Source organism: Lactuca saligna, chromosome 8, assembly GCF_052625555.1.
Source record: "Lactuca saligna cultivar CGN05327 chromosome 8, ASM5262555v1, whole genome shotgun sequence".
Classification (NCBI taxonomy): domain Eukaryota; kingdom Viridiplantae; phylum Streptophyta; class Magnoliopsida; order Asterales; family Asteraceae; genus Lactuca; species Lactuca saligna.
In genome coordinates, this window is record NC_136424.1 from 161633121 (window position 1) to 161651244 (window position 18124).

The 18124-nt window shown below is 36.5% G+C and overlaps 2 protein-coding genes and 2 non-coding genes across 4 annotated transcripts; 2 read left to right on the plus strand and 2 right to left on the minus strand.

Annotated features, from left to right (window-relative positions):
• Positions 1 to 3914, minus strand: LOC145010243 (uncharacterized). The gene is made up of 7 exons (XM_078968808.1): positions 3773 to 3914; positions 2432 to 2457; positions 2236 to 2344; positions 1996 to 2124; positions 1500 to 1779; positions 641 to 1172; positions 1 to 579 (listed from the first exon to the last, which is right to left on the minus strand). Exons 1-7 carry the CDS (start codon positions 3912 to 3914, stop codon positions 1 to 3), a joined length of 1797 nt encoding a protein of 598 aa, XP_078824934.1.
• On the plus strand, positions 1554 to 1660 carry LOC145013585 (small nucleolar RNA R71). The gene has a single exon (XR_013665135.1). It is a non-coding gene; the product is annotated as a small nucleolar RNA R71 (small nucleolar RNA).
• A 947-nt stretch (positions 3915 to 4861) lies between the features above and the next one.
• Positions 4862 to 9595, plus strand: LOC145010244 (senescence-specific cysteine protease SAG12-like). The gene is made up of 4 exons (XM_078968809.1): positions 4862 to 4960; positions 6989 to 7199; positions 7316 to 7373; positions 9061 to 9595. The coding sequence occupies exons 1-4, from the start codon at positions 4862 to 4864 to the stop codon at positions 9593 to 9595; spliced, it is 903 nt and encodes a 300-aa protein (XP_078824935.1).
• A 2728-nt stretch (positions 9596 to 12323) lies between these two features.
• Positions 12324 to 12398, minus strand: LOC145013681 (small nucleolar RNA snoR60). Its single transcript, XR_013665228.1, has one exon. It is a non-coding gene; the product is annotated as a small nucleolar RNA snoR60 (small nucleolar RNA).
• Between the last annotated feature and the right edge of the window lie 5726 nt (positions 12399 to 18124).

Here is an 18124-nt window from a genome sequence, read left to right on the forward strand (position 1 = left end):
TCACATGTCAACTATAGCACTCATGGTGTTTAGGAAAGGTCTTCCAAGTATGATTGGGACTTGAGGATCCGCTTCCATGTCTAATACTATGAAGTCCGTGGGGAATACGAACTTATCAACTTTCACCAATAGATCTTCGCATATTCCCCTTGGGAATGTGACCGTTTTATTTGCTAGGTGAATTTCCATTCGAATTGGAATTAGCTCCGGAAGATCTAGTTTCTTGAAGAATGAGTACGACATGAGATTTACACTTTCCCCCGAATCAGCCAATGCATAAATGGTAGCTAAGTTTCCGAATTGACAAGACAATGGTAAGCTTCCCGGATCACCGTTTTTCTTAGGTAGTTTGTTTAACATGGTAGCTGAACAGTTCTCATTTAGGACCACTTTCTTCACCTCTTCCATCTTCTTTCTATTAGTTAGAAGCTCCTTGAGGAATTTGGCATGTTTAGGCATTTGTGCAACCGCCTCTATGAATGGCAAATTAATTTGAACAACCTTTATGTGTTCTAGAAACTTCTGGTAGTCAACATCGTTCTTTTCTTGTCTGGATCGAGCTGTAAATGGCAGTGGTGGCTAATATGGCTTAACAGGAGGCTTTTTTCTGTTCAGGTGGGGGACTCGTCGAGTCCATAACCTCGACTTGACGATTCAGGTCGGGAAGTTGTGATTCTCCATGTTTTTCTTCTTCCTTTTGCACCATCTTCAGATCTTCTTGCTGAATAGGTGCCAGAGGAGTTATAATCTTCCCACTCCTAGTCTTCGCGATATTTATATGTTCACCTTTTGGGTTACTTTCGGTATTGCCAGGAAGTCCACTCGGTCGTCTCTCGTTTACTTGTTGTGCAAGTTGACCCAACTGCTTTTTTATGTTGAGAATGGATGCTTGCTGATTCCTAAGCAGATCTTGTTGATATTTCATCATAATTTGGTGTTCTTTTAACATGTTTTGTTGATATTTAATTGCAGCATCGGTATCACTATGTCTTTTCTCAGAAGCGGCCACGAATCTTGTAAGCATGTCTTCCAAATCTGATTTCTTTTCATGCTCTGGTTCCTCCTTTTGATAAAAGTCTCTATCTTTTTGCTTATATTTTTTCTCCTTTGTCTTTTTGTACTCATCATATGGTAGCCATTCTTTCTTGGGTTTTCGCCAATTATCATCATACCTATCTCAACTTGAATAGCACACTTGTACTTTTCGGTTCCCATTCTCGTCAAGGTCACAATATTTAGTAAGGTGAGGCCCTTTGCAGTTTTTGCATCCCACTCTAACGGCATGGATGGATTGGTCCATCTTGGTCATCCTTCGGTCCATGCTTTCCAATTTTGCCATCATTGCTGCCATGTCATAATTAATAGAGTTCACCGCCCCTCGAGTTAAGTCATATCTTGGGTTATGATATTCTCTAGAGTGTTTGGAGAATTCTTCAATTATCTCTTTGATCACCGGGGGTGGCTTCTTCGTGAGAGGTCCTTGCGAATCAAGGAGCTACCTTGTTGTTACATTGACTCCATCATAGAAGATGGAAAATTCTTGTTGACTATTTAGATCATGATGTGGGCAGTTCCTTAGTAGGCCCTTGTATCTCTCCCATACCTCATAAAGTGACTCTCCAGCTTGTTGTTCAAAGTTGGCTATGGCTTTCTTCAACTTGGCTATCTTTGAAGGAGGGAAAAATTGGTCTATAAATTCTTCTTTCATTTTAACCCATGTAGTGATGGATCCTGGAGGGAGTGATTTCAGCCAGTCTTTCGTAGCTCCCTTGAATGTGACTGGAAGCATACAAAACAAAACGGTTTCGCAAGGTACATTAGGAACATTGAAGTAGTCGAGTACATCGTTGACCTCGTCCAAATGTTTGTATGCGTCTTCGTGATCTTTCCTGTAGAAGGGAATTTCCTTAAGTTGAGCAACTATGTGGCCTTATAGTTCAAAAGTGGCAGTCGCGGGAATCATGGGTTGCACGAGTCCCGGACCGGTATCCTCACATATCCTTTTCTTCCATTCACCCATGGGAACTTCATCGATGTTAGCCATGGTGTTAGTGGGTTCGCCTTCAAAGTCGCTTTCTTCTTCAGATTTGGAATCGATATCGGTTTCTTTTGGAATTGGAATTCCTTCAAAACGTTCAAACTTGCTTTTCTCGCTCTTTTGACTATTGGTTTCGCCTGTTTTCTTGCTATTCTTCTACCCAAATACTGACTTAAGGTCTTTGAAAGGTGATTTACTTAATGAGTTAGTGTCTTCAACGGCCTTGTCTTTGTTTTTTCTAAGAGTGGATTCCGGATCTTCGTATGGAGGAACTAGGTTGTGTTGGATCCTCGGGTCATGTAAAACCTGAAATCAAAACAAGAAACACGCGTAAAAAGAGCAAAAATAAAATAAAAACGAAACTGAACTTCAGTTGTGGACTCACCGAGTAACTTTGATTGCACTTGTCGAGTTCAAGGCTAAAACAGGAAAAAAATTAAACAAAAAATTATAAAAAATAGATAAAATTAAAACTTAACCTAATAACTAAACTACTAAAGCAGTAACTTTGAGCAAGATATATCTCACACAAAGGATAAATAATACAAGAAATTACAATTAATTTTTGAACCATTTCCCGACAACGGTGCCAAAAACTTGATGTGTATAAAAATGCACGGGTTGTAGTCCTACTTTTAAGACAAAATTTAAACACACAAAGATAGTGAACTTGTCTATTAGTGATATAGTTGAATAAGTAGGGTATTGAACTCAAGGAACGGAGATTAAACTAATAACAAGAATTAACTAAGCAAGTAATAAAAGTAAAAAGTTTTCTCTAGTTTTGCAAGACTAGAAACTTTAACACACTAACTAACACACAATTAAATAACTAACAATAAAAACAAGTAAAAATCAACTAAATTTAGTAATAAAAAGGTTTCTGTTTAGGTTCGATTCATTTACTCTTATGGTTGATTTTATGGCAATGCAATGGATTAATTGTTATTGGTTACCGACTAAGGTGATTAGATTCACATACACTATTACCAATCCTTAGAAAATAAATTAATTTAAGTAGTGATCAAGTGATTAAACTAATAAATTCCCTAGTTTATTTATTCAGATTAAATAAGACTTGTAATTAGTTAATAAAATTAATAATTCAATTAACCTCTTGTTGATGGTTTATCACACAAGCTCACACATTAATTTACGCATTCTCTAGTTAACCCTAGTTTCACATTCACTATTCCTAGGCATATAAAAATGTTTTCACATAAATCATATGAGGTAAGCAATTAAGAGATGTTCATGCAGCTTAATTACTTGTCAATTAATAGAAAATAGTTATGGTTAATGCATAAGGTTATTTAACAAGCTTAATTTACCAAGATTCACCAATAAACAATCAATCTAAATATAAATCAATCCATAGGAGCAAACTTATCTACCCTAAACAGAAACTAAAGGAATTAGTTCATAATTACAACAGAGAAAAACTTAAAAACGAATTCTAACAATCCCAACATAGTTCTATTCAAAAATAAAGTAGAAAAGTAAGTTTATGTTGCCTTGAATCCTCTTAGACTTGAAGATTAGGGTTCTCACACGATTTCCAAAGCTCCAGATGCCTTCTTGGTCACAAAGTAATTCCATAAGGATTCCAGTGAAACCCTAAATTCGGGAATGTGGCTTGTATTTATAGTTTTCACAAAACAGGGTCTACTCGTCGAGTAGACAACCGACTCGCCGAGTCCCCTTTGTAGAATCCGTGTACGGCAAGGACTTTACGTATTGCTTCACGAACCTTCATGGGTACTCGTTGAGTAGAGGCTCCTACTCGTTGAGTAGCTTCAGTATTTGGCTCTTTTTCTTCTCTCTTCAGTTCCCGAGCTTTTGATCGCCTCTCCTGCTTCTTTTTGCTTCCAAGCATATCTTTTGGACTGGAAATACAATTTAAACACTATTAAGTACCTTTTATCCATAATTTGCAAATAATTAGCTAATAAATAATAAAAATCTATACTAAAAATATAGCTAAATATGCACATATCAGTACACCTCCAAATCATCTAACCCCACAGGTAGTACTAGAATCGAAGCCTCGCATAATCTCCATCTCAGGGTCTCATAAGCCATCTACTGATCCGCACCCCACCGAAAAGTCACATTTTTCTTGGTCAAGCAGGTCAATAACATAGGAATCTTGGAGAAATCCTGGATAAGTCTCCAATAGTAGCCTGCTAAGCCCAAGAAGCTACGAATCTCTGATACATTCCTCGGCACTTCCCACCGCATCACAGCCTCAACCTTGGCTGGATCAACGGAAATACCCTCCTGATTGATGACATGCCCCAAAAACTGTACTTCCCACAGCCAGAAATCGCACTTGGAGAACTTCACATAAAGTTTCTCCGCCTTCAGGGTCTCTAATACCTCCCTCAAATGTTTCTCGTGCTGCTCCCTGGTCTTAGAGTAGACCAGAATATCATCGATAAAAACAATCACCAACTGATCCAACATCGGCCTACACACTCTGTTCATGAGGTCCATGAACGCACTTGGGAATTGGTGAGCCTGAACGGCATCACCACAAACTCATAGTGCCAATACCGAGTCCTGAAAGTCGTCTTCGGTATATCCTCATCCTGAATCATCAACTGATGATATCCAAACCGAAGGTCAATCTTGGAAAACCAAGTCTCACCCTGAAGTTGATCAAACAAATCATTTTTTCTTATATCTACCAAAATTATGACATGAACAAACTAGACAACCCTGACTTTATTGGTATTAATCTTCTTTTCTGCTACTTTGCTTTCACACACCACATCTAGGTTGCTTCCTTAAATATCAAGCTATGAGAGCCATGTACAATAGATGGCTAGTGATGGACGCTTGTATAAGGATGTCGATGAGAAAGAACAACATTCAAATATTTTTCAAGAGAATGTTCAGCACATAGAGTCATCCAACAGTGTCATGAATAAAGCTTATAAAACATCCCAAAAATACGGTCAAAAAATTTCATTTTTAATCATTAAGAAAACCTTAGTTATCAAACATCATATAAAAATCATAAGTCAGGTATCTCAAAATATCATAAACATATGTTAAATATATCATAGCATAAACATCCTAGGCTAAATAAATGGTGCGTGCACTACAATCATCCTGAGCTCTTCCCCTTGCTACCGGTAGTACCTGAAACCAAAAATAAAAATTGTAAGCACAAAGCTTAGTGACTCTCCCCAAACTACCACATACCATACACATAATCACATAATCAAATAGTAACATAAAATTGGGCATTGCCCACTACATTGGGCCCCGCTCGACATCAGACGAGTTCAGCATCGGTCCCTACCCGGCATCGGACCGAAATTCGGTATACATATAAACATATCAACAATGCATATAACATAAACATATAAACGTTCCTCAGGCCCCGCCCGACATTGGACCACAATCCGAAAACACATAACATAACATATAAGCATTCCTTGGGCTTACCATGCCATCGGACCGAAGTCTGAAACATATAAACAAGCACATGCAAGAATCATGAAGACATCAAGCATACAAACATTCCTTGGGCTTTTCCTCGGCATCGGACCGAAGTCTGAAATCATATAAACCTACTTCAGGCTACCCCGACATCAAACCTAATCCCGGAACATACTAGCATACATATATGGGCTGACATTGGTGCCTTCTACCCGTTCATACAGGAGGGAAATCACCTCAAATGTCAGGTGAAATAGTTGAAATGTCTCTGCTCCTGCAACCGGCTCTACTCACGCCCTATATAGAAACAACCCCTTAGATATCATTCTATACTCAAGACCCCTTCACGGGTTAACCTTGGTCAAAATCAAGGTCAAGGTCATGGTCAACATCTAGTCAAAGTCAAAGTCAACACCATGATTTAACTTAATTCGTCGAGTCATCTCTCTAACTCGCCAAGTTTCCATGCTCAGCAGAATCATGATAAAATGAGTCAACTCATCGAGTCCCTCCTTAGACTCGTTGAGTTCTGCCCTCTACAGAATCGGGGCAAATCGTTCTAACTCGTCGAGTCCCTCTATGGACTCGCCGAGTTCCTTAGTATGTTGCTTCATCTTAATGGATTAATCCCCTAATCTTCATATCTGAGCTTCATACTTCTCATATACACTGAAAATGTCCTTTTAAGGGTAAAGTTTCCAACTTTACCCATTAATAGCCTTACATAATTGGTTTAGTTCAAACCCTAATTCTTTAAGACCTAGATCTTGGTCCAAACACCATCAATACTCTAAACCAAGGCATATAAACTGAGATCTAGACCCTAGACACTACAAGAACACATAAATCTTCCATCTTTCTCTCCATGAATGGCCTTTTGGAGCTTAAAAGGACAAAATGACATCCTAAAGCTTACATGGGGCTTCAATGGCCATACAATTTGCACCTTTATGCCATGAGAGCCCTTCAATTTGCACCTAGATCTGAAGGTATATTCACTTGGGACGTCCATTTCCCAAAGATCATGCTTCTTGGACCAAAAACCCAATAAAATGATAATAAGAAGATCTAAGAAGTTACTAAGCAAGGTTAAGACTTGATTAGCAAAAAATGATGAGAATGAAATAGAGTCTCTGGATCAACTAACTTCTTCTTGAATCCCCAAGCCTCTCCTTCCTTCACAAGCTTCAACACACACAAAACATCACTAAAAAATAGCTCACAAGCTCACAAATGCATAGGGTTTCTAGATTTAGGGTTTCAGACTTGGAGTCTGGAAATGAGGTTAGCATGAAGGGATTAAGATGCTTAAATAGGATGCAAAACCCCAAAATTAGGGTTTCACTCCTGCTAGCCTACTCGTCGAGTTGAGTCTCTCAACTCATTGATTGGACTTTACAACCCGCGTCCAATTTCCATTCCTACTCAAAGAGTTTGGAGCCTCCAACTCGTCGAGTTTCTATACAAAAATGAATAAATCTTTAATTGAATACATACCAGGAACAAGGCGTTACAGCTTACAAACTAGCAGGCAATGAGCTTGCAGACCTTACAAACCAAGAGTTCACAAGCACAAGGAACCCATTCAAGGCACACGAATGTTCCTCATCGACCTCTGCGTTCAGGTACGAAAATGCGACAGCAGTTCCATCATCAATGGACTATAGAAAGACAGGCACAGTAACGCCTGTTAAATACCAAGGCCAATGTGGTAAGTAAAAACTACTACGGGAATTTCAAACTTGAGATGCAGTCTAAGAACTAATTAAGTTATTTTTGTTAACAAGACCATATTTAAACTCGATATCGCATCATATATGTTTCTAGGGTGTTACTGGGCGTCTTCAGTTATGGAAGCTATGGAAGGAATAACCCAACTTATAACATCCCAAGTCTAGGTATACCTTGTAACACTTGATCTTTTGAGTACTTGTCTATTTTAGCCCCTTATTGAGAAAAGGTGGTGAATTAGTACGCGGGGTGTATGTGAGTGTACGTTCAACGTACTCATATGCGTGCTTCTGATGCGGAAGCCACCTAGTACGCTGGGTGTACCAGAGGGTATGCTGGGCGTACTAAGCCTAGAGTGAAAACCCTAATTTAGGGTGAGTCTCCTATATAAACTATATGATGGACTCATTCCTGGCCACCATTCTCAGACAACAAAACCTCTTAAATCCTAAACCTTCATTCATATATATTGTGAGTACATTTGAGAGCCTTTAAGTTATTTTGTATGTTCTTGGAGTGAAGAAGAAGCATTGGAGAAAAAGGAGTGAGAGTCTAAGCCCTTGGATCTGAGCATATCTGAGTTAGGAGCTTCATATAGAGGTATAAAGCTTCAAGCTTTCTCACTCTTTTGATTTATGCATCATAGTAGAGTATTTTAGGGTTTTGTTCCAAAAGTTAGAGACTTTATGAGATATTGATCTCTAGAGACTATGATCAACCCCTTTGAGTGTATTCAGTGGTGTAGTGTCATAAAAATCAAGACTTGGACGTTGGAATCAAGCCATGCATAAGATATGAGCATTTTGAGTTAAGAGAATGAGATTTTTGTGTGTTTGTGACCTTATCAGCCATCCAAAGGCTTAAAGTCACTAACTTTATGGAGTAAGAGCTATTAGGGAGTCCAAATCTATGATATGAACCAAGGTCTTAACTGATTAAGACCAAACGAGTAGAAAGAGTGAAACTGGGACGTACGCTAGGCATAATCCCAGTACGTGCAGCGTAGGGGTAGAGCATCCCTGATGCCTGCATGGCAGCAGAGTACGCCCAGCGTAGAGAGTTGGTACGCGTAGCATACGCACTGACATTGACTTTTGGTTGACTTTTCGGGTTTGGTCAATTTGTGGACCATTAAGGCCATAGAGGGGTAAAATGGTCTTTTACCCTTCTGTGAGTTTGTAAAATGGTTGGTTTAGCTTCATTAAGAGTCGTTATTGGTTAGGGATAATTATCATATTGTGTTAGGCGGAGGCTAGACCGGTGATTCGAGTTCGAGTTATCCGATTCTTACAAGGTGAGTCTTCTCACTATACATACCTAGATTAGTAATCTGAGTGTGTGATTGGAGGGTCTTATGTGCTTATATTGAGTATTTTGATATTCCACATTTGTCTATGTGATTTATGTTGTGTATTATTCTAATCTTACAAAGTTAGGACCGGAGGGTCCATCTAAGTTAGGACCGGAGGGTCCACCCGAGTTGTGGGACTGGAGGGTCCCACTGAGACACATTAACCAGAAGGTCTTATTGATTTATAGCCTCAAGTGGCTAATGAGTTGTGTGTGAGGTATTTTAGGGAATTCACTAAGTTTCATGCTTAATGTGATATGTGTTATGTGTTTCAGGTACTTCTCAAGATCACGGGAAGGCCTCGGTTTGATTGTACACACCCTCAATGGAGATATGTTGTTTGGAGGATCATGGATTTGTGATAAACAATTTTTGAAATATGTGTTCATGAGTGATGCTTGAAATTTTTGAGAAAATGTGACATGTGTTTATTTGTGTTTGAAAATGTCAATTTTGGTTTGAAAATTTACGGTGTTACACAATTGAAAACAGGTAAATTGGTCTCTCTATCTGAACAAGAGCTTGTGGATTGTGACACCAGTGGTCAGGATCATGGATGTGAGGGCGGTCATATGGAAGACACCTTTGATTTCATCCTAAAAAATAAAGGCCTTACTATAGAGAGCAACTACCCGTACAAAGGAGTCGATGGCACCTGCAACAACAACGAGGAATCTAACCATGCTGCAGTGATTACGGGTCATGAAGACGTTCCTGCTAATAGTGAAAGTGCACCTTTGAAAGCTATAGCTAGTCTGCTTATTTCTGTGGCCATTGATGCTAGTGGGTCCGACTTCCTATTCTACTCTAGCGGGGTGTTTACAAGAGAATGTGGTATTGAAATAGACAATGGTGTTACTGCGGTTAGTTATGGAGCGAGTGCTGACGGAACTAAATATTGGCTCGTGAAGAACTCTTGGGGAACAGGTTGGGGTCAAGAGGGGTACATAATGATACAAAGAGATATTGATACGCAAGAAGGCCTTTGTGGCATTGCCATAATGGCTTCCTACTCGACTGCATAATTGTGGAACATCAAGAGTAATTATCGTAAATTAAGTGTATTTATAGTTATGTTATTACAAGGAAACATGTAAATTACAAAATGTATCCCAAAAATTAAATATTTGTAAGGATGCAATTATATATATATATATATATATATATATATATATATATATATATATATATATATATATATATATATATATATGGGCGAGATCGGTTGAACACTCATAGTTTCCCGAGAACCCGAGAACTAAAAGTGGAGCGTAAGATCAAAACTAATTCATTCAGGTCATGATCGTAATCTTATCAATCTCATTTAGTGTTTAATTTTTTGTGTTATTGTAAATATTAATAGAAATGTCTAAAAATTAAATAATAATTCAAAATTTTAGATTTTTTAAAAATAATATTTTTCATTTTTTTTAAAAAGTGCAAATTTTTTTATAGAAAACATGAATTTTTGAAAAAAAAATTGAAAAAAATATGTTTTTTGAAAAAACTGTAGTTTTTTTTTAATTAAAAATCAATAAAATAAAATAAAAACTAGAATATTTAAAAAATACTATAATCTTTTAACCAAAAAACTCAATATTTTTGGTACATTTATGCATATTTTTACAAATGCATATATGCATATTTCATATACTATAATATTTGTAAGAAAATCATAAGAAAACTCATTTTATTTACTAATCTATAAACACAATACAATAAGTACTTTATTCGATACAATATAAAATATAAAAAACAAAAAATTGCTACAAAATTCCAAATCGTTTTCATGTCTTCATGTCAATATTTTCATATTTTCTCGAATTTATCACTTTTCACCTCTTCAATATTCAACACAATTTCTTCCAAAACTACAAGAAAATTAAAAAGAAATTGATTGACGCAAAAAGACTCACAAAATGCATATGTGATATACATGTGAATCACATGTAATTCATATGTGATTTACATGTAAATCACATGTAATTCATATGTGAATCACAAGTGAATTACAATATGAAATATATGAAGCTATTCTATGTTACACGGTTGTAGGGGTGATCATATTTGAAATGTTTCATCCAAAAGATTTTATATTTTTTAATGCCAATACTAATCATGGTTTCATTACTCCATCGTAGTGTACAATTGTTGCATCCTCAATACTTCCTGTTTGGTTCTAGAATGATACCCTAATCCATGAACATGCCATTTTTGCTCCATTCCATTGTTTGATTGTAAAATGTCAGTCAACTTAATAATTTAATAGATGTTGAGTTGTTCATTGATTTCAACGATTTTGCCAGAAACAAGAGAGTTAATATCACTAATATATAGTTTAGTTACTTTTCCTCTCAGTCATCATCATCATCATCATGACACATGTAGATAATATTGATCCACCTTTAAACATGTTCATCACCTGCCATGACAGGAAAGCAAATAAACAGAAAAAAATATCACAACAATCCTAGTTTATTTATGTTCAATGCACAATTAACATTTCAAGAGAGGGAGAGAGAGAGAGAGAGAGATAGCTTAATTACATGTATCATCATAAGTCCATAACTATCATCATAGTTGTTAACTAAATTTTTTTCTTGTAAACAATAGACCTAAAGTTCATATGCTTTTCTAAGTAAGCCTGAAGGTTCCTCATGTACCCCCTTTTGAAGCCTTAGACTCCTAATTTTCCTATTTTTCTGGTGCTGATTCTTTAGATGTGTAGTAAGCATGAATATCATAAGCTATAATCATGCACTTGAAAGTCAAATGTGACATCCTTTAAAGTACCAATTTCAAAATAAACTAGAATAATAGAAATATAAGATAAACATTGAAAATGAAAAACTAAAATAAATAAATGCATCAAAAATAGGGCTAACAATTATCAACACGACCCGCGACACGACACGAAATAAATGGGTTTGGGTTGAGTTTCAACCCGCCAACTTGTTTATTAAACGGGTCATATATGGGTTTCTCAAAAAATAAACGGGTTGACCCGCCAACCCGTTTACCTTTTTAATAAAAAAATTATTTTATTTTTAAATGTATTTATGTATCAAGTATTAATATTTAATAAGTATTATATAATATATACAATTGATTCATAGACCATTTGACACTTTTGACATTTTGACTCGTGGTGGATGACCTAAGGTCATATGTCATAACCTGTAAGGCTAAATCTGTAACCATTTTGCCTGTTTGCCTTAAATAATAATCTCAAAATCAAATTGCGTATGAGCGTATCTCCCTCTTCCAGACTTCCAGTCTCCCACAATCCCAATCTCCCCTCTGTTACTTTGTGACCGAAATCAAGTATCGAAATGGTGTTGGAAAATTAAATTTATTTTTTGGGAGAAAAAATGAGAATTGTGGCTATTACTTTAGCACTTGAATTATCTATGTTTGTATTAATGTTTTGTTTGAACATGTTTCTATGAATGTTTTTAATTTTCATTTGGATGTTTAAGATTTAAACGTCTAAAATTCAGATATGTTTGCATTAACCATCAAGAATTTATTCATGTTTAATTGTCATTTTTATTTATGGAATTTGATCCACAAACCCAAATCTGACCCACGAATCCACCAACTTGTTAACCCGTATAAATAAATGGGTTGGCGGGTGATATATAGGTTTATGTTTCAAACCTGCCAACCCGTGACCTATATATTTAAACGAGTCTGTTTGGGTTGGCATATTTTGACCCGCGACACGCCAACCCGAACACGACATGATTGTTAGGCCTAATCAAAAACTCGGTTATACATCATCGAAGATGTCTTGAAGGGGAATACTATTAGGCTCATTATATGCTACATTGTAATTCAAAAGAGAAAACAAAACAACTCTATAAAAGTGTCTGAAAAAAAATACATTTTTAAGTGTTGAAAATCTTTAATCAGAAGAAAAACAAAGCAACGTGGAAAAAGATTTCAAATTTGTGAACGTGATGCTAGAAAAGAAAGAAAAAACTAAGTGTAGAACTTTGAATTGAAAAAAAAAATCTTGTAAAGAAAGTTTCAAAATTGATGTGTTACGACTTAAAAAGATTTCATGTTTAATCAATCTACGCCAAATTAGATTTAATTTGATGGGTTGACTTCTTTTGACTTGTATTTTTTTGGTTGGTCTACGAGAAAAACATCAACAAGTCTAAATGCAAAATTTAAACTTGCATTGTCTTTGTATGTAATAGAATAAGAAAAATACTAAATTACAAATTCATTCTCTGTCCTTAACTCAAAATATGCAAGTTTTGAAATCGTCAGATGGAAGCAGATTCAAGTGCAAAATTCCAAATAATCCAAAGTCTCTAAATGATTTGACAATACTGAATAGCACCCACAATGAAGGACATCACAAATCAGGGAATGAGAATCTGCGGGCCGCATAGATGTGAGACCGGAGTCAAATCCAAGTGGTGTCGATCAAAACACCAACTTTCCTTGAGAACCCCTTGAAACTTTTTTTTGGTGCTAAGCTACATATGGAAGTAGTGATGAAGTTGCTTTGAGAACTATGTAATTTATTGGCTAGATGGAAGTAGCTATGAAACCACACATGTTATTTTTAAGAAAACTATTAATATTTATGAATTTATAATAAAAAGAAAATAAATTTCGTGTATTTATGTTATGTGTATTTACAATCCTATGATTTGGCCCATGTATGGCCGTTTTATAAATAGTTCCTTTTGTACAATGTAGTTGTTAATATATTATTATTACTCAAAGAAATCATGTTGTTCTTGAGAACAAATTTTTACACCAGTACAAAAATGACCTATGGACACACCATAAAAGTGTGACCATATGCGTATAGTGACATTTTATTTTTTCACTGAAAGTGTGACGGAAGGTGACTCCATGGTATGTGTCTTATCGTCACTTTAAAATGCAGTGTTTATATGATATGAAAAAATGTGGCTTTATTATAAAAGTGTGGCTATTGGTTAGAGAATTTTGTTGCTAAAATCAATCATTTTATTCAATATTGTGACATTAAACCGTCAGTAGACACACTTATTTAGTAATTGTAGTGACTGTATATATATCACCAACTTGCGACATGCATGGTGTTTCATTGTGGCGTTTTACTAATTAGTATTTTCACTTGTTCATTCATTGTTAAGCTTTCATTAACAATATTAACCAATTCATTCGCATTCAAAAATTCATCAATTTTGACAATACCATAGGCAAACCTATCATCAGGTATTTTGTCAAACTGAGCAATAGTATTCTCACAGTCATAAGAAACAACATGAACTTTTTCGCATTCAAATTCAAGAAAAGGTAGTAGTTTCCTATGTTCTTCTTTGCTTATCTCAGATGAATGATGTAAAGCAGTTAACTTCGCATACAAACGTTTAGCAGAGTTACAATAAATGTTTCTTTGTGCTAGTAACAACCTAACTTCTTTATCAAGTTTGTCCCTATCACAATTTACATTTTTCATTTGTAATTCTAGTGTATCTACTCTGCTTCGTTTTATTTCTAATTGTCTTCTTGTCTCAACTAATTGCGAATTTAGATTTTGTGCTTCAGTACTAGCAGAGACAATAACAACATCAAAATAAGCAACAGTATCATCAAATGAAGTTATTTCAGCATCATAAGCAGATAAAGGAATATTAAAAGATTCAAGAATAGCACATACCTTAGTGGTCATTGGAGATTTATCAGTGGACGTGGACACAAAGCATCGTCCAGAAACATTCTTTTCGCAATTATCTTCGTAACTTGCGAACATGGCACCATGAGTTGGGTGCCTCATCTCTTCATCATCAAATCCTGAAGACCAGATCTGATAAGTTCCACTTTCTTCTTCATCAGACTCTCCTTTCGCAACCAAAGACAAGCCTTTCACCTTCGCACGCACCTCCTCAAGCTTCTCTGAGTAATAGGCTCCATCTTTAATTTTGCTCTTCTTCTCCTCTTTCTTTCGCAACATGCAATCAGCTGCGAAGTGATTCGCACCATTGCAGTAATGACAACTAATTCCTATATATCCTTTTAGTTTCTTCTTAGCTTTCGCATCTTTCTGCTTTTCTTCATCTTTCTCAAATTTCTTCTTTTCCTCACCTCTAGCTTTTATGAAACCACTCTTCGCATCAGTTTGCTTCCCTTTTGGATTTAAAGCTTATTGAAAAAATTCTTAACTCTGTTATTTGAATAAAAGGAAACCGCTTCATCATCAGAATTCATTAAGAAACCTTCATTGTCTGATTCTTCTTTCTCACCAGCATCAGTTTCAGTAACCTTTGAAACTAAAGCCAAAGGTCCTCCTAGACTCTGTTTCGATTCTTCAAGCATTTCTGTAACTTCATTTTCATGAGTTTTCAGCTGGTTGTAGAGATCCTTCACGGTGGTTGTATCAAAACTTTGCTGGTTCTTTATCATCATACTCACACTACGCCATTCTTTGCGAAGACCCATGATGAATATCAGATTGAATTCTATAAGAGATCTTGAGATTCCATACCTGTTGCAACGATAAACAAGCTCATTTAGACGATCATAGTAGTTTTCAATTGTTTCAACATCCTTTTGTTTGAATTCCTTAAGTTCAACAAGACATTGCTTAGCGGAATTGATCTTTGTCTTCTCACTTCCTTGATATTTCTCTTTCAGTGTGATCCAAATATCATTGGCTGTTTTACAACTACGAATGTAATTGTAAACCAAAGGAGGCAAAGCACCTCTTAGCTCCCTCATACATCTTTTCTCATTCTTTTTCATGCGATTTTGTTGTTCAACAATGTCAATTGAAGAAGCAGATGATCCGATTGTTTGAACATTTTCAGGAGGTAGAACTTTTCCACTGATACAATTCCAGAGTTCTTCATCAATTCCATTTAAGTAATCCTCCATCCTATCAGCCCACTGATCATAGTACTCAGGGATTAACATTAGAATTTTGGTTGAAGAACCAAGCAAGTGAGAGAAAGAAGTCATGGTATTCATGTTGAAGTTCGCCATTGATGAACACGAGAATTTTTTCAGAAAAACTTGAAAAACTTGATGATTTTGTGAATTGATCATTAATTGCTAATCGATCACTTGACTAAACAAATCAAATGCAGAATCGATTCAAATCTGAAGATCAAGAGTGATTTTCAGAACCAAAATGCACGGAAATTTTTTGAATAAAAACACTACTCAAAAAGCAAATGATTCTAAAACAAAAATCAGATCAATGCAGTTTGAATCCTGCTCTGATACCAATTGATGAGAATTGTAATCGAGATTTATAAAGCAATCATGATTATATGAATAAAAAGTAAGAACACAAAGAGTAAATATTAATCAGATCTTATATTGATGAAGAAACTGATTACAGAATTAAAGAAAAACTTATCTCTACTTCTAACCTCAGTCCCTATTTATAGGAAACATGAGTGTACAAAAAATATACTAAGTCCTGAACTATAAGCTTCGCACAAATGAAGACTTAGTAAAATAACTAACATGCGAAACTCAAAACAGACACTTCGACTTTTGCAAAAACTAGACTCTACAAATTGTCACACGGTGTAAAGTTTATTAAGGCTATTGGATGTTTTTTTGAAGACATCTAATTATGGTGAACATGACCATGTTCGCTAAATGATCACATGTAATTAATTTCATAAGTGGCAATTTTGCTAATAATTAGTTATAGAAACAATCATTTTTGGTGACTACTGTCTATCTTATAGAGACACACGATTAAGTGAAACATGATCACAAGTATTATAAAGACACATATTATTAATATTATGGATTTAGTATTAGCTTATAGCCCTATTTATACTACTAATCATGACCAATGCTATCGTTAAGACATATAAAAAGTCGTACATATGACTATTTTATATCATTTCGACATAGAAAATCAATTAAAAATAACTATAATTGATTTGTTGTAACGACCATAAAAATTCCAACCAATTTAATTTTTCAAAAACAACCCAATTTCATAAAGTTATTACAAAAAGGTTTTCAATACAATTATTATCAGAGTCTTCCCAGAACCATATCATAAAACATAAACATGAGGAGCGGTACGATCATGCCTTTGCCTTGCCACGGTCTCCTGAAGTACCTGAAACATTTAAACCACAACTGTAAGCCCAAAAGCTTAGTGAGATACCCCAAAATACCAACCACACATGTCATACACATAACAAGCCATATCATAACATAACATAGACTGGTCTGCCGCACCGGGCCTTCAGTCCACCTGGTCCACCCTCCGAGTTTAGCCATATCCATCGAGTCTGTAGTGTGGTTGGTCCGCCTGCACCGGGCCTTCAACCCACCTGGTCCACTCTATGAGTCTACAGTATAACTGGTCCGCCCGCACCGGGCCTTTAGTCGGCCTGGTCCACTCTTCGAGCCTCGGCACGTCTAGTCCGCCCTCCCGGGGCCTACAGCCTATCCGGATCGCTCGCTGGGCCTTCGGGATAACCGGTCCGCCCTGGGTATGTTGGCCTACAGCACAAAGAAGGACCCGCCTCAACCCAACCCCAGTCCAACAACCATGTGCACATAAACATACAATCATATAACAATTCACATCCAAACAAACCGATCGAGCAGATCACATAACATATTATCATCCAACCAGGATACCGACCTAACCGGGTCTCTAACATATACCACCCTAACTACCATGATGCAAACATAGCAACGCAATAACATAATAATGATACCCAGATTACAATCCGATAAAGGGCTGGCCTTGGTGCCTTAGACCCTATCGATATAGTGAGGATAACTCACCTCGCAACTGCCGAAACTATGAACTGAAGAAGAAGATTCCCGAATCACCGACTCACCGAAAATCCCGAACTATTCAAAGCAGCAAAACAATCATTAGATCAATCGCAATATCCTTCCAAGGGTAAATTGACTAAGGCCCACAACACTCATCAAGTCCATCATCCTCTTATTGGGCTAAGGCCCAAAGTCAAATTCTCATACAAAGCCCAATTTACTAAATTGGGCTTGCATCTACAAACGGGCCTAGATCCAAGGTCCATAATAATTACTGGGCCCAAACTCCATCCATACTATTCAGTCAAGGCCCAAGCTTTATTAGTCCATAGACAGCCCAATCAAGTAAGGCCCAAAATTGAAATCCCAACAGAGGGAGTATGCTAGGCGTACCCCTCTTGGTACGTTGGGCGTACATCCATGCTCGCGGACAGGAATCAGGACACATACCCACTACGCAGGTCGTACTATCATATACGCGGGGAGTAACCTCGCTGATCAACAAATCCACATAAGTTCTTAATGGCTTAAGCTTTTAAGCCCAAACTTTAGATCCATAGGCCAAATGTGTCTAGGATTCATAAAGTCTCAAACTTTATTACTTGGGACATCCATAAAGCTCTTAATCCAAGGTCTTAATCCATTAAGACCTACTTATATCACATATGAGACAACCAAAGCCCTTGGGACCTCATTTTTCTTACTCAAGACCTCTCCTAAGGTCTGAAAGGACAGCTAATCTCGACCAACTTGAATCATGCATCAAGATGAGGTTTTTGGGA